The sequence below is a fragment of the Alnus glutinosa genome, chromosome 14 (genome assembly GCF_958979055.1).
Source record: "Alnus glutinosa chromosome 14, dhAlnGlut1.1, whole genome shotgun sequence".
Lineage (NCBI taxonomy): Eukaryota > Viridiplantae > Streptophyta > Magnoliopsida > Fagales > Betulaceae > Alnus > Alnus glutinosa.
The window spans coordinates 18,576,195-18,593,847 of record NC_084899.1 but is presented as its reverse complement, the minus strand read 5'-3'; the positions used below and the strand labels follow the sequence as shown (position 1 = coordinate 18,593,847).

Here is a 17,653-nt window from a genome sequence, read left to right as displayed (position 1 = left end):
TGGTATCAAACCTACATACCTGTGGCTTGTAGGAGCTTTTCCGGCGTTCTTCCGGTGATTTTTTGGGCGCTCTTTCTTGTGACGATAGCCATTGTTTAGAGTTCTTTTCAACCTTTTTTGCAGTCCAATCTGGAACACTAAGTCCAGAAACAGATTTGCAAGGTACGAGATTTCTCTCTCATGCTTCCACTATTCTCTGTCTCTTTAGATTCATACATAAATCTCAACATTATATATATTTTTATTCTATTTTCTTGTAGGGTTTATTTCCATTATATTATAATATTTATATTATCTAAATTAGGCTTATGGATATTTTTTATTCGGCAGAAAAGAAGGATTAGAATGAGCTTCACGTGACATGCCACGTTATCGGATCTCGTCACAGATGATCCAAACGGTACGGAGCCCATGCCGCCACCGTTCAACAAGAACCAATAGATTTTCGAAAACAATTTCAATCAAGATCTAAAATTTGACCTGAAGAAGATGTGACCGGTCGATTCCTGCCACGTTGAATATTATGGTGAACGTAAGCACATTTCATTACTTCCGCCCAGCTCCACTCTCCCTCCCACACTGTTAGTCGAACTCTACCTCTCTCTCTCTCTCACATTCATGATTCCTTGCTATGGCTAGATATCACTTGCTCTCGCCCTCGCCTTCGTATCCCAAGCTCCACAGCTACTCTCCGCTCTATCCAATTCCCAGGGAAACAACTTTCCTCTCATCGGTGTGCTTCAGACCCAAAGCAACCACTCCCTCAGTCGTTTGTTCCATCCAGAACGGCGCTGTTGTTGCCGTCGGCGAAGATTTACCGCTCGATTACGGGGATTGGTTGCCAAAGCGGAATCCCGGCGATCGGAGAAGAGCAGGCGTACTGCTCCATCCGACGTCGTTCAGAGGACCTCACGGGATCGGCGATCTCGGAGACGAGGCGTTCCGGTTCGTCGACTGGCTCCATGACGCTGGCTTCTCCGCCTGGCAGGTCCGTTTCTTAACGCTTTGTTTGTGCGTCAAACGGTGCATGATTAAATTTGAGTGGAAAAGATGAAAGCAAAAATTTTGCATCCAGCTTGCTATCCGAATTTATTCTTCTTGTCATTTGTATGCGAAGATTGAATTTTTGTTGGATGTATTTGTCATGTGTGCAGGTTCTTCCTCTTGTTCCTCCGGGAAGGAAGGCTAACGAAGAGGGGTCGCCCTACTCAGGCCAGGTGACACTGTTTATTTAAACATCTCATCTCTTCAGCGTTTTCCTTTCCTATTGTTTTTGTTTTCTTTTGGTGTGTGGAGGAGGGGGTGTCGAGAAAATTGAATGCATTGTGCAATGGATGAATGAAATGTACATTGGAAAGAGGCTTCTTGGAAGTCATCCCTTATAATCATTCTAGCATGCTTAGGAATGGCTTCACTCGTATTATCAGATATTTATTGTTATTATGGGTTGCGATATGCCAGTCCTTATCAGCTTCTAAGATTTTCCAAAACTGTCTTAGCATTTTGCCACTCTATGTGCCTCCGTATTGTCGTTGTTAATTTTTGTTTCTGAAACTCTGGAACACTTTTTTCATAGTGGCCAAACGTCAGAATGCCGTGTATTGAGTCTTCAGATGAATCAATAAGCAAGGGAATGAGCTTCTGATTATAATGATAATTTTGGAAAAAAATGGTAAATGGAAAAGTATGATCTACTAGTTGGGTTTATTGTGGCTTTTTAGATTTCTTTCTTGGGTTCCGCTCAGGGGATGGTTTTAGATCCTGTATATGACATGAGTACATTCATACTATTATCATAAAAATTGCACCATCGATCTTATTTAATCCCAGTTTATGAATGTTAGTATACCTAAACCACTTAGCGCATAGTTCCTCTGATATTTTGTATGTGTCATGTAATTTTGGGCAATATTCCTTGACGCGATTACTTTTAGGATGCAAATTGTGGTAATACTCTCTTGATATCTCTCGAAGAACTTGTTAAGGATGGTCTGTTGATGAAGGAGGAGCTACCAAAACCAATGTGAGGACTTTTAATTTCTGAGTGAATCATGATATTAAGCTATAGTCCTTTATCTCCGTGTCTATTTCATTAATCTTTTGTTGTTCATGCAGTGATGCTGACCGTGTGAACTTCCCAACTGTTGCTGACCTGAAAGATCCTTTAATAGATAAGGTACACTACCTAAAGCAGCAATGGTGCTAATTTTCTTTTATTTTGGCATGTAGGCTAAAAATCATGTTGAGTCAGTGGCTTAAACCTTGTTAGAAAAAAAGGGACAAGTGTCCCTATGAGTTGTCCCATGGTGCGATGTCCATATGGCATATGAGGTGTTTCCTATGAGTAGTCCTTTGTGGGGACCAATATGAGTCCTATAAATTCAAAGGTAGATTTAAAAATGAGATGTATAAGAGATGTAAAAATATCATTTCTCTTCTAGAATATTGTATTGGTTCCTATATATATCAATGAATTGCGAAGGTAAGAAATATATAGATACTAAGGCTCTCTATTTTGTAAACTAGACTAATCATAATATGGTATCAGAGTCAAAGGTTCTAGTCTAGGGCGAGCTAAGCCGTGCTTTGGATTTTTGAGACTGACTCGTTTATGAAGGCCCCTAATTGAGCCGAGCTCGAGTCGGAGACTCGACAGGCTCGACTCGACTCGAGCTCGAAGCATTCCATCTTCACACAGTGTGTAGGCTCAAGATTGAAGCCAACAATCTTCTTGACAAGGTGCGCATACTAGACACTCGGCGCCAGCTCCAAACGGTCGGACCTCTTCCTTTGCTTCACCTTCTTCTTCTTCTTCTTCTTTCTCGCCACTGGGAGCTCTCTCTCTCTGCATCTCTCTCACAGTGTGGAGAAGAAACGATGAAAGGAAAAGAGGAAAGGGGGGTTTACCGTTCATGGGTCTAGTTAAGGGCAGCAGCCGGAGTATGAAAATGGAAGGTAGAGTGGGAGGAAGATGAAAGTTCAAAAGAAAAAAATTGCAACTGTTCGAGAAGAGACTTGTGTAGGAAATTGGAGTCTTGAGAACTGAGGACATGTTGGGAAGAGAAAGTCAGTGTTGAGTCAAATCTTTAATAGGCTAGTAGTAAAGGAAGCGGCAAGAGTTCAAAATAAATGAACAGTGAGGAATATGGCGTCTTCTGATCAATGGTTAAGAGCACTCCCAATGGCTTGTGCATTTTTATATGCAAAATGGCTAACCAAAACCTACTTTATCTATTTTAACTAATGGGTTTCAAAAGGTACCATACATCCGATTATCTATTATTTAACTATATCATTTAAATATATATATTTTTTATTCTTTCTTTATCTTTCTTTATTTTATTTCTAAGATATTTTTTCAATGATAAGTCATTTTTTTTAACATGATCATTTTTTTTTGGATAATTATTTGCTATAAAGTCAGCAAAATTTTTGTTCTCATCTGAGGTGGTTCACATGAGTGTGACCTTAAAATGGCAAACATAGATTTTGTCATATAGACATACTCTGAAATACAATTTCTCAGATTCGGAGATATATTATAATATTGCTATAGCGTAAATGAGTTTTGGTGAGAGACGGAGGGGAGGAGAGAGAGTGAAAGAAAGAGAAACAAATAAAAAAATAGATGCATGTGTGAATAGTGCAACTTTACATGTGGAGTTGCACTATTCACAAATGCATGTTGCAATTGATTTGCATAATCGGATGAAGGACTTTTTAGTGAATGGATTAGCCATTTTAGCTTAAAGGTGAAAATAGCTAAGCCATTGTGAATGCTCTAAGAGGGACTTTGGGAAATGAGATGGAGTCATAAAATCATGCATATTAGAGTGAGGTTTAATGCTGGTCAGTGGGTAACATGCGAAGGAAGTTGAAGCCAGTTGGTTTTTCCTTTCAACGGTCAGAAAATCAAAATGGCATGCTACGATTGTTAGTGTTTGTAGAAAATCTAAGGGGTGAGATCGAAGGGGAGACTTGTCAAAGGGAGCTTGATTAACGTGTAGCCTGTAGCGTAAATGGGGGAAATGAATGCTGAAAGGTGTGGTTTTGGTGACTTGATGATAGCTAGCGTTAGTAATTAGTTTAAATAGGAAAACGAAGACTAGGATTTATTCTTAGTTTTTAACAATATGACGGATTGCAAAAAAAGTTAGGGAATTGCACTGACACCTTAATCATTAGCATATAGTTATATAATTAAATATGTTATGACTAGTTATTAGTATTAGCTATTTAGTTAACACCTAACTATAGTTAGTATTTACTATTTAATATGTTAATACTTACTTGTATACTAACTATTCAATATAGTTTTACTTATCAAAAAAACTATTCAATATAGTTTTATAGGGTTGTGTCCTTATTGTATACTCTTCGTGTACGTGGGTTTAACCCTTTTTTTCTCAATAATATCATAACTATTTATACTTATAAAAAAAAATAAGATCAGAACTATTTATAAAAGAAAAAAAAGTTATATATTTAATTAGTTTAACAATTTAACCACATGTCATAATGTTTCATATTAACTAATATTTATGTAACTTATGTTAATTTACTTAGTAATACTCATTTAGTATATATTAACTAACTAGATAGAATGTTAATACTAATACACACACACACATTAATATATAATATATTCATATATATAGTATACATACAAATATGAAGTAACTTATATTTTTTTATTATCAAAGTAACCTATAGTTAATTGTACTTAGTAAGTTAATATATATATATATATTAACTTAGTTAATATGTTAGTTTATTAACTAACTAATTACTAGTTCGTATGTTAACTAATACACAGACATAAATATTAAGTAACCTATATGACATATATTTCTTAATTACTAATATACATACTTCAATTTATATAACTCATTTTTAGTAATATATATATGAACGAGCTAACAAGCCAAGCGAGTGATCAGGTCGAGCTTTAAACGAGCTAAGCTCGTGAGCCCCTATCGAGTTTTGCCGAGCAAGTCGGTATGTATCACTTATTAATCGAGCGGGTTTTTACAGTAATGAGCGGGTTTGTACAGTATCGAGCTCGAGTTCGCGTTAGACTAAACCGAGCGAGTTGTCGAATGAACTAGTTTATTTACAGCCCTAGTTCTAGATTTAAATGCACTATCTTCTTGTTGTGCCATTTTCTTCTTTGTTTTTTCTTTCTCCATTTGTAATAGTGTGTAGGTCGATGGTGGTGTCATGCCGCCGCCATCAACCTCATCAACATTGAAGTTGGATTAGAGCTTAAAGGTGAGGTTTTGATAATGACATATGCTAAATACTACACCCTTATCCCACCCCCAACCTATTGGACTAATGTGATAGCTAGAAGATGCAATTGAAAGGTGACAGGAAAGTGGGCTGGGTTCACAACTCAAGGCACGATATTATCCTTTAACATATCTACATGTTTCATCACATCATGTAATGGTCCATACTTGTTGATGTGATCGATGCTAAATCATAAAATTTTTTGCACATGCTGTCATATTTTTGGGCATCAGGGTTACTGCTCAAATCATCATAACTACTTTTAAGAAAAGTGTATCTTCGCTTCAAGTCCTTCCTCCAATCGGTCAAGAATATATTTTGGTGTCAACGACGTAATTCTCCTTATGGCTTGTACAAAAAAGGCATGCATGTACAAGATTCGTATTAATTCAAACAAGCCACAAGTGCACTTCACTTTACATTCATCTTCATTGAAGTAAACACAAAATCTTACTTCTTTTATGTAGTCATCATTAATGTTTACATCTTCAGTCACTTGATAGGTAGAAATTTCACCTTCATTTTTAAGAAGAGATCAATTACAATACATCTCTCACCTAAACTCCGCCTAGACTTCTTTGAACTTTGCACTGGTGTAAATATCTTGAAACTTCTTTTCAATAGGATAATGGCTTATACACGAAATCGTGCTATTAAATGAACTGAAACCAGCAATACTTTCATTCTCAACCATTTCCTTCAAAGCATTATCAAATTGGTCAACAAATTTCTTCAATGTGATCCCTGAGTGCACATGACCGTCAAAAAATGCTTTCATACTTTCACTTCGTTGCATAGTAGTCATTGTAGCCCAAAATTTATTTTTCACAGATGTGGGTACCCAATGAGTTCTCTTACTATATAACCCACGCAATCATGCATTATCGTTCAGCTGATAACTCTCAAGTAGACTTTGCCAACTTTCCTCGAATTCAGCACATGTCAAAGAATTATACAGACAAGTTTGTCGGGCACTCTTAATGGCACTATATTGAGCATGTGATCCAAGGTTTTCAGGAGTTTTCACATAATGTGTCATAGACAATCTATGTCGGGTTCTTTGAAAAACACTTGCAATTGCACTTTTCATTGCCCTATCCTGATCTGTTATAATTGCACTTGGAGCTTGATCATTTATGCATTTCAAACATGTCTCAAACAATCATACAAATGTGTCTGTATCCTTGCTTGATATTAGTCCTGCCCCAAAAAGGAATTGCATTAATCGCATGAATCAAGTTTGTAGAGGTAATAGAAGTTGGATTCGTTGTAAAAAGAAGGCTTGAGTTAAATGATAGAGCTGTAATAGGTATTTGTAAGAATTTTAACTCTTTGGTTGTTGATGTGCGGTGGGGATTGACAAGGCAAGACATCTCCGGCTTGGCAAAGAAGGTACTGAAGCACTTCGTGATTATTTCAGTAGAATGCAAAAAATAAATGATGACTTCTTTTATGTGTTGGACAAGGATGATGAATACAGGTTGAGAAATGTGTTTTGGGCTGATGCACGAAGTAGGGCATCGTATGAGTACTTTGGGGATGTGATTACATTTAACACGACATACTTGACTAATATATATCAAATTCCATTTGCTCAGTTCGTGGGAGTGATCATGGTTAGTTAGTACTTTTTGGGGTAGGACTAATATTAAGCAAGGATACAAACACATTTGTTTGGTTGTTTGAGAGACATGTTTGAAATGCATAAACAGTCGAGCTCCAAGTGCAATTATAACAGATCAAGACAGGGCTATGAAAAGTGCAATTACAAGAGTTTTTCCAAGAACCCGACATAGATTTTGTCTGACACATTATGTGAAAACTCCTGAAAAGCTTGGATCATATGCTCAAATATAGTGCCACTAAGAGTGTTCGACAAACTTGTCTGTATGATTCTAAGACGTGTGATGAATTATATGAAAGTTGACAAATTCTACTTGAGAGTTATCAGAATGGTTGCATGGGTTATATAGTAAGCGGACTCATTGAGTACCAGCATCTATGATAAATACATTTTGGACCAGAATGACTACTATGCAACGAAGTGAAAGTATGAATGCATTATTATTATTATTTTTTTTTATTTTTTTATGGTAATATGCACTCGGGGATCACATTGAAGGAATTTGTTGACTAATTTGATAATGCTTTGAAGGAAAAGGTTGAGAATGAAAGTGTTGCTGATTTCAATTTATTTAATAGCACGATTCCGTGTATAAGCCATTATCCTATTGAGAAGAAGTTTGAAGATGTTTACACCAATGCAAAGTGAAGGTATAATTTCTACCTATCAAGTGACTGATGATGTAAACATTAATGATGAATACATAAAAGAAGGTAAGATTTTGTATTTACTTCAATGAAGAGGAATGTGAAGTGCACTTGTGGCTTGTTTGAATTAAGAGGAATCTTGTGCAGGCAATGTCTTCTTGTACTGACCATAAGGAGAGTTATATCATTGCCACCAAAATATATTCTTGACCGATGGAGGAAAGACTTGAAGCGAAGATATATTTTTTTTAAGAACATGTGCAATTTTTTTTTTTATGGATAAGGATAGATCACATCAACACGCATTGACCAATACATGGATGTGATGAAACATGTAGATATGTTAAAGGAGAAATACCATGCCTTGAGGTGTGAACTTAGTCCATTTTCCCATCACCTTTCAGTTGTATCTTCTAGCTGTAATGAAGTCATTCAAAGTAATGATGGTTTGACGGTGAAAAGTAATAACGGGTTAGTCCTCTTGTGGTTTGAAGTGATTCGTGGGGTTGATGCCTATGTTCGATCATTTGGCTCATGGTAACATCTTTGTGAATACATCCAAGTTCTTTGAACACAATGAATGTATGAAGTTACAAACTATCTCATAAATAGAGCAAAATTAAATTTGAACAAAACAAGCACCCACCAAGTAAAACGGAAAACAAAGCTCAAATATCTTTTTTTGATAAGTATTCGAGATATTATTAAAAGCGTAACGCCCCCTTAGATAAACATGGAGTATACAATAGAAGCCACCTAGCTAGTAGGAGTAACAAAGTTCAAATGTCTACATAGATAGAAATATAACCAACAAGATGAAGAAAACCCTAAAATTCAGAGGTAGAGAAAGAAACCAATTAACAAAGAGGCAAAGACAACCAAAGCCCTAATTCCGAAACACACCGAATGATGCAACCAACAACCACCAGATTGCAATTATCACTTGCTGAACAACTCAAACAAGTAACAGTATGAGGTGAAAACCTTCTTAGATGGTGAAAACCCACAAGCTAAAAGCCTGAGAAGTTGAAGACTTAGTACAAAACCCAATTCAGTTCAGCTTTTAAAGGACCAAAAATTCCTGCCCAGTTCCAAAAAAAGCAAACGTAGAGACAAATCTTAGACATACTGAAGAAAAATCAAAAGAGGGTGGAAATGAGGAAAGGACAGAAAAAGAGGAGTTAGAAGAAATCTGAGAAATCAAACCTTCAGAAGGCGGTGTGTGGTGGTTGTAGATGTTGGTGTTCTTCAGTGTTGGTGGGCGGCGATGCCTAATTTTGAATCCCAGAAATCTTGGGTGAGATTTCGCTTCGCAGAGAGAGAGAGAGAGAGAGAGAGAGAGAGAGAGGGAGAGAACTTCGGCTATCCACCTCCGTTGCGTCACTGGATCATGGTGGTTGTGAGGGGGGACATCGGTGGAGAATGGTGGCTAGGTTTTTGACGTTGAGAAGAGGAAACAAAAATGTTGAGTGGGCAGTGAAATGTTTTTGATGCTCTTGTTTTGAATTTCGTTTTTTTTAATGCAATGATGTGGCATTGTTGACTGTGTGTGCCACGTCAACTTGGTGGGATCACAGTGTAGTATATAGCATTACTCAATAATTAAACATAAAACTGAAAATTAAGTTCAAGAGAGAGGGTCATTAAGCTTGAGTCTTCCAAGCAGTTCTACTAGGATTTACACCTAGAGGTGTCCATGTTGTGTGTGGCCCTTAGTGGAAAGTTTTGTTTCACTAATGGTTGCAAAGAAAAAAAAAATGTCTGCATCCTTTGGCCCTCTCTTTATGTGTGCCTGTGTGTTAATATAAAAAGGGTAACAGAAGAAACAGAACGGAAAAATAATTCACTGGTTCCATGAATCCTTGTTTGTAAATATGCTACTTAAAATACTTTGAATGCTGCATAACTCTTTGTTGCCTTAGTATTCTCTTTTTATTTTTACACCAAAATGCTTATTATTTTTGTCTTTTCTTAGGCTGCAGAGAGGCTCATTTTGAGTGAAGGAGAACTTAAAGGAGAGCTTGAAGCCTTCCGTAGAGACCCTGATATATCTAGTGTGATTTCCGTACTTTTTTTTTTTTTCGTTAATCATATCATGCACATGGTTCTCTAGTATGTTTAAGCCCATCTGCTTCCATCTGCATCTTATATTGATATCTGTGGTTCTGGGTCTTGTGAATACAAAGATTTAGGCAGCAAACTGATTTTCTTATCACATGTTATCTCATTTTTAGAATTAATAGTTGAGTTCAACTTAATTATAAACCAGGACTAGCATTGTAATCTGTGAAAGGTAAATGTCTGGCAAGGCCAACTAAAATAGGCCTTTTTTGGGGGGTTTGGGAAGGGGTATGTTTATGGTAAGTTGTGTATTTTTCATGCAATTTCTAGATCTCATGCAATGACTTCTTCCCAATTTCCTTGTGTTAAAATCAAGAAACCATTTGTAAATATTCTAAAATTTAGGTTCAGGCGAGTAACTAAATTATAGGTGGAAATTTTCTTAACACAATGTAATTGGTCTCGTGAAGCGAAGGTTACTAGTTTGAATGTCTCATTCTCCTTTCCTCCCTTGGGGACAAAAAAAAATTACTTATTAAAAAAAAAAGTATTAGTAACATTAATATTATGTTCACAGAACAGATTAGGGCACTGTTTAACAAAGTATAATTACTAAAATCGTAGACAATGGTGCTATAATGCCAATACAATTTTGTCTTTGCATAAATTTCAATAATCACTTAAATTATATGCCGAGTCTTATTAGCTGGTTCAATGGCTTCTTAAGGTTTGAAGCCAGATTAATTTGTTTCTGTAAATGGCTGGCTTTAGTTACCTGTTTAACTTGTTTGGGTTGTGAAAATGCTTGTTGCCTTCAAAGTTGAACCTGAATGGTAGTCTACAAATATGTGCCTCTTTCATGTCATGCATGGAAAATATATTTATCCACTGTGCAACATAGAGTGCTAAGTAGCAACTGGCCTTTTAGATTTGATTAATTTAGAAAACAGATGAAAGCATTGTGTGCTCCAAAAAGATACTATCCTAATACTTGTTGAATTTACCTCCCAAACTGTCCTTTTTAAAAGTACCATATACTAGAAGATGGTGTCCTCTTTTCTTCAATAAACTATGAACAAGCAAACCACCTTATTTCTATTGTGAGGTTGGCTATAAAGAATTCATTCCATGAAGTGCCTATCTACCCATCGAAAAATTAACAGATAATGGACCTGTGGTTTTCCTGTAATTATTTTGCTTGCTGCTTAGTGTTTGGAAGATTTTGTCATTTTTTAACTAATGTACTTCGATTTCTTTCATTGAAAATACCAATTTCATTCCCCATTCAGATTTGTAGATAGATTATAGTATCCAGTTGAATTAGACTCAGTGATGTTCTGTACTTTTGTGGACCCTGGTCACTGGATGCATCTCTTATTTATTTCTCATTTTTCCATTTTGGTAGGCTGGCTTGAAGATGCAGCTTATTTTGCTGCTATTGAAGACAGTTTAAATACTTTCAGTTGGTATGAGTGGCCTGAACCTCTAAAGAATCGCCATCTTGCAGAGTTGGAAAACATTTACCAAAGCAAAAAGGATTTTGTAAGATCTAGATAGTTTTTTGACCATATTATGGGCTTATAGTTTCTCACAGCATCTTCCGAGATAGTAAGAACCCACAGATTACATAATCATGCTTTTACTTGTCCAGATAGATCAATTCATTGCCCAACAGTTCTTATTCCAAAGGCAATGGCAGAAAGTTCACAAGTATGCACAGATGAAGGGAATCAGCATAATAGGCGACATGCCCATTTATGTAGGTTACCACAGTGCAGATGTTTGGGCAAATAAGAAACATTTTTGGCTGGTGAGTAGTTCCTTGGTGAATCATGGGAATTGTTAATATGATTTCGAAGCATCGGACCCTGGTGCTAGATACTAAGTACAATTTGTCTTGCAGAACAGGAATGGTTATCCTCTTCTAGTTAGTGGCGTTCCCCCCGATGCCTTCAGTGAAACTGGTCAGCTGTGGGGCAGGTTTGTACTACACTAGACACTGCCATGCAAACAGTTATTCATGTAAATATGTGCTTGGAATTTATATTTTGAAGACATCTTTGTACATATATTGAAGGTCAGCGATTTATTTTGCCAGAGGAATAAATTTCCTAATTAATGGCAATATCTCAACCTGCTGCACTTGATGATTTCTTTATATATTTGTTTTTTGCATACATTTTTTACCTTTAATTTCTTTCCTTCTTATTTCCCTTGGATTTTTTTTTTTTTTTTTTTAATTTTTAATTTTAATTATAATTAATTTATTTATTTTATGAACCAAATTTATCATATTATATAATAAAAATATAGTATATTAAGAAAAAAAAATTATTTTATCATTATTTTATTATTTTAATTCCACCCATGCAACCTTAAATTTCTGGCTTCGCCACTGTACATGTTTTATTTTGATATTTATAACTTAGATCTTTATTCCTACATTAACTCATGTTTATGCTGATTACTTTTTACATATTACTCAAATAGTTTCATAGTTGTCTTTCTATATTATTCACCTTATTAATTAATATCACTTCTGATTTAAAAGCCCTCTGTATGATTGGAAAGCCATGGAGAAAGATGGATTTTCATGGTGGATACGCCGCATACGACGGGCACAGGATCTGTATGATGAATTCAGGATAGACCACTTTAGAGGATTTGCTGGCTTTTGGGCTGTTCCTTCTGGTGAGTACTTTAGATTACATTTTGGCTTATCATTGTTTTTTGGTGCATGTGTATGTTACACTAATGTTTTGCATAATTGCGCAGAAGCAAGAGTTGCGATGGTTGGAAGATGGAAGGTCTTATTTCTGTAATTTAGAGCTAATTATAACGTTTCTTCAGCTATCCCATTATCCACTCCAGCTGTTATTTTGTGACAGTAGGTGGGACCTGGAAAATCCTTATTTGATGCCATCTCCAGAGCAGTTGGGAAGATCAATATAATAGCAGAAGATTTGGTATGTTCTATCAGATATAATTCAAAAGGAGCTTAATTCTTCTCAATTTTTTGCCCTTTATTTGATATATGATCCAGTAGCGCTGGTGGCATCATATTATTTGCTAACAATAACAATTACTAACATTGGAAACCCTTATATTGTGGTTGCACAGATTTGAAACAAATGATGGTCATTGATCTGATAATTTATTGACTTGAATAAAATGCCTCCTACCATCTGTGATGTTTGTCGAGGCATCTTAAGCATGTTATTGACATGAGTACGAATTGGCTTGTTAGAGTGGTCTAAGATTGGTGTAATTCAATGATGTTTCTAAACCAAATGGCATCTCTTTCCACTCATAATTAAGGAATGTATTTGCCTGTTAAAGTATTGTTCCCATTTCTTAGTATGTGCGGAAAAAGGAGGACTACCTGTACCTGGGGACATTTTGAACACCTCATTAGCCCAAAAATATTATAAGAAAAAAGAAAAGGAAATGTTATGGTCATTGATGTCTATTGTGTTCTTCCTAATAAATCTTTTGGTATTTCAGATGTAATGAATTTTCTTGTTTGTAGTATATTTTCTATGATATAGATGGAAATGGATATGAAATTGGAATGGATATTGATGGATTTGTAGAATGAAAGAATGGAATGGATAAACTGTATATTGAAATTGATAAAAAGGTTGACTAATTCGAGCTTAGTCGGGCTCCAAAAATGGATGATTCGAGCTCACCCACGAAGGCTCCAAGAACTACACAATTCTGAGAATTCACTTACACAATCGATAACTCTTCTTTCCTATCCATTGGGCTTTTATATCTCTCCTAACTACTAACTACTTAACAAACTAAGCCCAAATGAATACCCACTTCACAACCCACATTTACAACGGGTCTATTACCCAAAGCCCAACTACAATCAATTATACGAATATTATATCCCTTACATCAGATGTGCTGCTCATATTGAGGAAAACAAATTTTTGTTCATTACTTGTGCAATGCTGGTATTATGAAAATAATTCGTGGGAATGAAAAACATTATTGACAAGGATTGTTATATAAACAGTTGGAGCACCAGAACAAAGATCAATTAATCAATAACAAAGCCAAGCTGCAGTGTTTTTGTTTAGACATCTGTGCATGCACGATCTATCTTTTTGTAATTGTACAAACCAATAAAAGGCTGTCATAGTTATGCTGCTCCTTTTTTTAAAATAAAAATAAAAAACATATCATATGGTTGGATCCTTTGTTATTTGGCCCTGTCATTGATTGTTGTGAAGATTGCATGGTAGCTTTGTGCAAGGAAACATCCTATTCAACATATTCATTGATTTTTGCCTGATAATTCTCGTCTCTTGTACTGTCACGTGACAGGGAGTTATCACAGAGGATGTAGTCCAGCTTCGGAAATCCATTGGGGCACCTGGAATGGCTGTCCTCCAGTTTGGTAGTAAATTATTTTTAGTTTAGTATACACTCTCTTAAGTGGTCGTGTTTGAGACAGACCTTGAATTTTACACGGTGTAACTTATTCTTTCTGTTTTCTTTTCTCAGGTTTTGGAAGTGATGCTGATAACCCTCACTTGCCTCATAATCATGAACGCAATCAAGTTGTGTACCCTGGAACTCACGATAATGACACGGTAAAATTCCTCCATGCCATGGACTTCTTTCAATCTGTTGCTGGATTTTCTTCTTAGTTAGGGGAACAACCGAACAATGGAAATATATATCGCATTGATATGATATAACACCTATTTGCACTTAATCCTTGAGACTTTTACTCCACTTTGATCTATTGCATTTTCTTCAGGCTTCTGAATTCTGTATCTGGAAGATCTTTTCGGTTTATGGCCCATGAATAGTTGTTCCCATTCAATGATCCTGACTTAGGAGTATTCTTTTTCCATAGTTTAGTAGAGCCTACTAACTGTGTTCATTTGTATTATAGATTCGAGGTTGGTGGGACATTTTGAAGCAAGAAGAGAAGTCCAATGTCAGTTGTTTCTTTTCGTAACCCTCATTAACACATGAAATTTTCAAACAGTATATAAACGAGGTTTAGGTCTTCTTGTATTTTTACTTGAATGTAATTGTTGTCTCAGGTACTAAAGCATCTCAAAATTACTGAGGAAGATGATATCTCGTGGTCCCTCATCCAGGCGGTGTTATCTTCAGTGGCCCGAACTGCAATCATACCTATGCAAGATATTCTAGGGCTAGGGAATTCTGCGAGGATGAACATTCCTGCAACTCAGGTAAAACACTGCAACAAAATAGGCGAATATAAATCTATTTTTTATGATTAACATTTTCTGGAAATTATCAGTCAATTCGGCTCCATCCATTAACTCGAACACAACTTGTTTTGGTTAAACGGATTACACTATTCAACCCGAATACAACACATGAACCTAACACACGTTTAACCTGTTTAGACCCAAAAGCAATTTGTGTTAACCCGTTTGACACGGCTCGTTTCGATCCAAACGTGACATGTTTGATTTGTTTGAACTTATATATATATATATATATATATATATATATATATATATTATAAACAAGTCAAGTGGGTCAACCCGTGATTGGCCCGTTTATTAAACGAATCAAGCGATTCGACCCGTTTATGACCCAAACTCGTTTATACCAAATACTAACAATCTAATGCCATATCGGGTTCACGATTCATGTTAAAATTGTCAGCTCTACAAATAGATCATTGCAGCACCCAACATACGTTTAAATTGTCTTCGAAAAATGTTAAATATTACATCAACGCCAATCATATTTTATTATATATTTTCGACTGTCATAGTCTAACGCATGCATTCAAGAAAGCTTTCATGCTCTGCATCTCGGCATGTGTATGATGTATTTCTACTGTACACAGTTCGGAAATTGGGGCTGGAGGCTGCCTAGTACCATGAGCTTTGATAGCCTGGAGCCAGAAGCAACGAAACTGAGGAATATGCTATCAATGTACGGTCGACTGTGAAATCTTCAAATCACGGATGCTGAGGTTTGTTTAAGTGGCTACAAATCGACAGTGGATTTGCCATTCACCTCTTTTGAAATAGAACTACTTGCATACTGTTTTCTGTGTCAATAAATAAACAACTTTGCCTTAGTCAAAGCAAGGTCCCGGATATATTTTTCCCCAAAATATATCACAAATGAATAAAATATAATGTTTCCAAAATTAAATCTATACCCCCACCAAATATATTGCGACTGTTATAGAAGTCTTTCACACTTGCCCAAGGATCTTGATACAAATTTTTCTATGATAAACTAAGAAAAATAAAGCATTTCGCTTGCCGTGGAATAATATACTAAGGTATTTCTATACGGATATGACTCAGGTTTTGTAAAAAAATTATAGAGCAAAAATGCGGGTAAATAATAACCGTTCGCATCTGCTATTCACACTTATTCGCTTATGTGGATAACAGCATACTCTTTAGATATTATATATATCATGCATTTAATTAAATTTACTTAAGTAACGTCGTTTTGGTGTTACCTCATATGCATATAGCAGCGTTTCAATTTTTTTCACCTTTACTAATTATAAATGGATGATGTAGGAAGCTAAATAATGTATGATATGAAAATTTCATGACAAAATGACTAGCAAGTGTGATCTAAATAATAGTGTTCAAATATAACTAATGCATTTTTGTATTTATTAGGCAAAAATTACAATTTCAAAGCCCAAAATGCTCAATACCTCATATGCGGATAGCAGATAATAACTGCAATAATCACATAGATGCAGATAGTAATTACATGATGTGGATGCAAATACTTAAAAAGTGATAACCGCATTATGCGAATATTGCTGATATTCGCATTTTCATCCCTAGACTATATGTTGTAATTTTTTCAATGATCTAAATTTAATTTCATTATCTATTTCTAATAAAAAAAAATTAAAAATAAGAGAAAATTACAATTTAGCCCCTCAAACTACCAGTCATTCTACAGATGATCCTCCGAACTACCAACGCTTGGACTCTGGCTCTCCAAACTACCAAAATGTTTGAAAAATGTCATTTTTGGCAAAATATGCCCATAATACTACCCCTGTCGCATGCCATTTTTCAATTAAAAATTATGAAAAATAAAATTAAAAATTAAAAACTATAAAAACTAAAACCAAAATTTTAGTTTTTGTATTTTTTATTTCTTTTAAAAAATAATTAGAAAGTGGGTGTCCTGCAAGCAACCACCAAAGGTGGCTAGTGCCACCTCTGGGGTGGCTCGCGGGGCCACCTCAAAATCCATTTCGGGGTGGCCAAAAAGCCACCCCCACGGGTCGAGGGGTGGCGCGCGGGCACCCATGAGACTCCACTTTTCCAACCTCCCTTTACCGCCTTCGACGACAACCTCACAGACCAATGTCCACTACTGCCATGGTAGCTCATTAAGCCTCCACCTGGGGTGCCTCACAAACACCCAGAAAGTGGTTAAACCCTTTACCCCTATCCATTTCACTCAATCTTCTCTCGTAATCTGAAGCCATTTCGAACTGCTCAATCTTCTCCCACTCTTTTTGGTCCCTCGCCGCGCCAGGAGTAGGGCCTGAACTCGCTGTACTTGTACCAGTCGAAGGGGTGGTGCAGATTGGGGTCATCTTTTTCCATGAAACAGACCATTCGGTCGTAGCCGAGGCCGATTTGCTGGAGCTCGTCATTGGTGAAGTTGTTGGCCTGGTTCTGGCTCTTGGGGTCTCGGCAACGCCCCTCTGCCCTTCTTCTTCTTCTTGTTGCGCCTTGTGACATCTCACATTGCCTGAGAATGGGGATGTGTTTATATGTATAAATTCACCATTCTTGATACAACGCGTTTTAAAGCCGTTATGACCATGAACCTATCAGAACTCCGCAGTTAAGCGTGCTTTTGCGATAATAGTACCAGGATGAGTGACCTCCTGGGAAGTCTGGTTTGGGGGAACTAAAAGCGGACAATATTGTGTCGTTGGTAGTGAGTCGTTACAAATGGTATCAGGGCTATTGCCTAGCCTAAGATAGGGGAGTGTTCACAAGCACATGAGAGTCGCTAG

At 36.4% G+C, this 17,653-nt stretch overlaps 1 protein-coding gene across 1 annotated transcript; it reads left to right on the top strand.

The window, feature by feature from the left end:
* Positions 1-555: 555 nt before the first annotated feature.
* Positions 556-15,721, top strand: LOC133858016 (4-alpha-glucanotransferase, chloroplastic/amyloplastic). The gene is made up of 16 exons (XM_062293426.1): positions 556-988; positions 1,155-1,217; positions 1,935-2,023; positions 2,116-2,176; positions 9,539-9,617; positions 11,030-11,166; positions 11,276-11,434; positions 11,528-11,604; positions 12,176-12,315; positions 12,400-12,431; positions 12,516-12,590; positions 13,963-14,035; positions 14,143-14,231; positions 14,540-14,584; positions 14,694-14,846; positions 15,479-15,721. Exons 1-16 carry the CDS (start codon positions 632-634, stop codon positions 15,581-15,583), a joined length of 1,734 nt encoding a protein of 577 aa, XP_062149410.1. The 5' UTR covers positions 556-631; the 3' UTR covers positions 15,584-15,721.
* Positions 15,722-17,653: the final 1,932 nt, after the last annotated feature.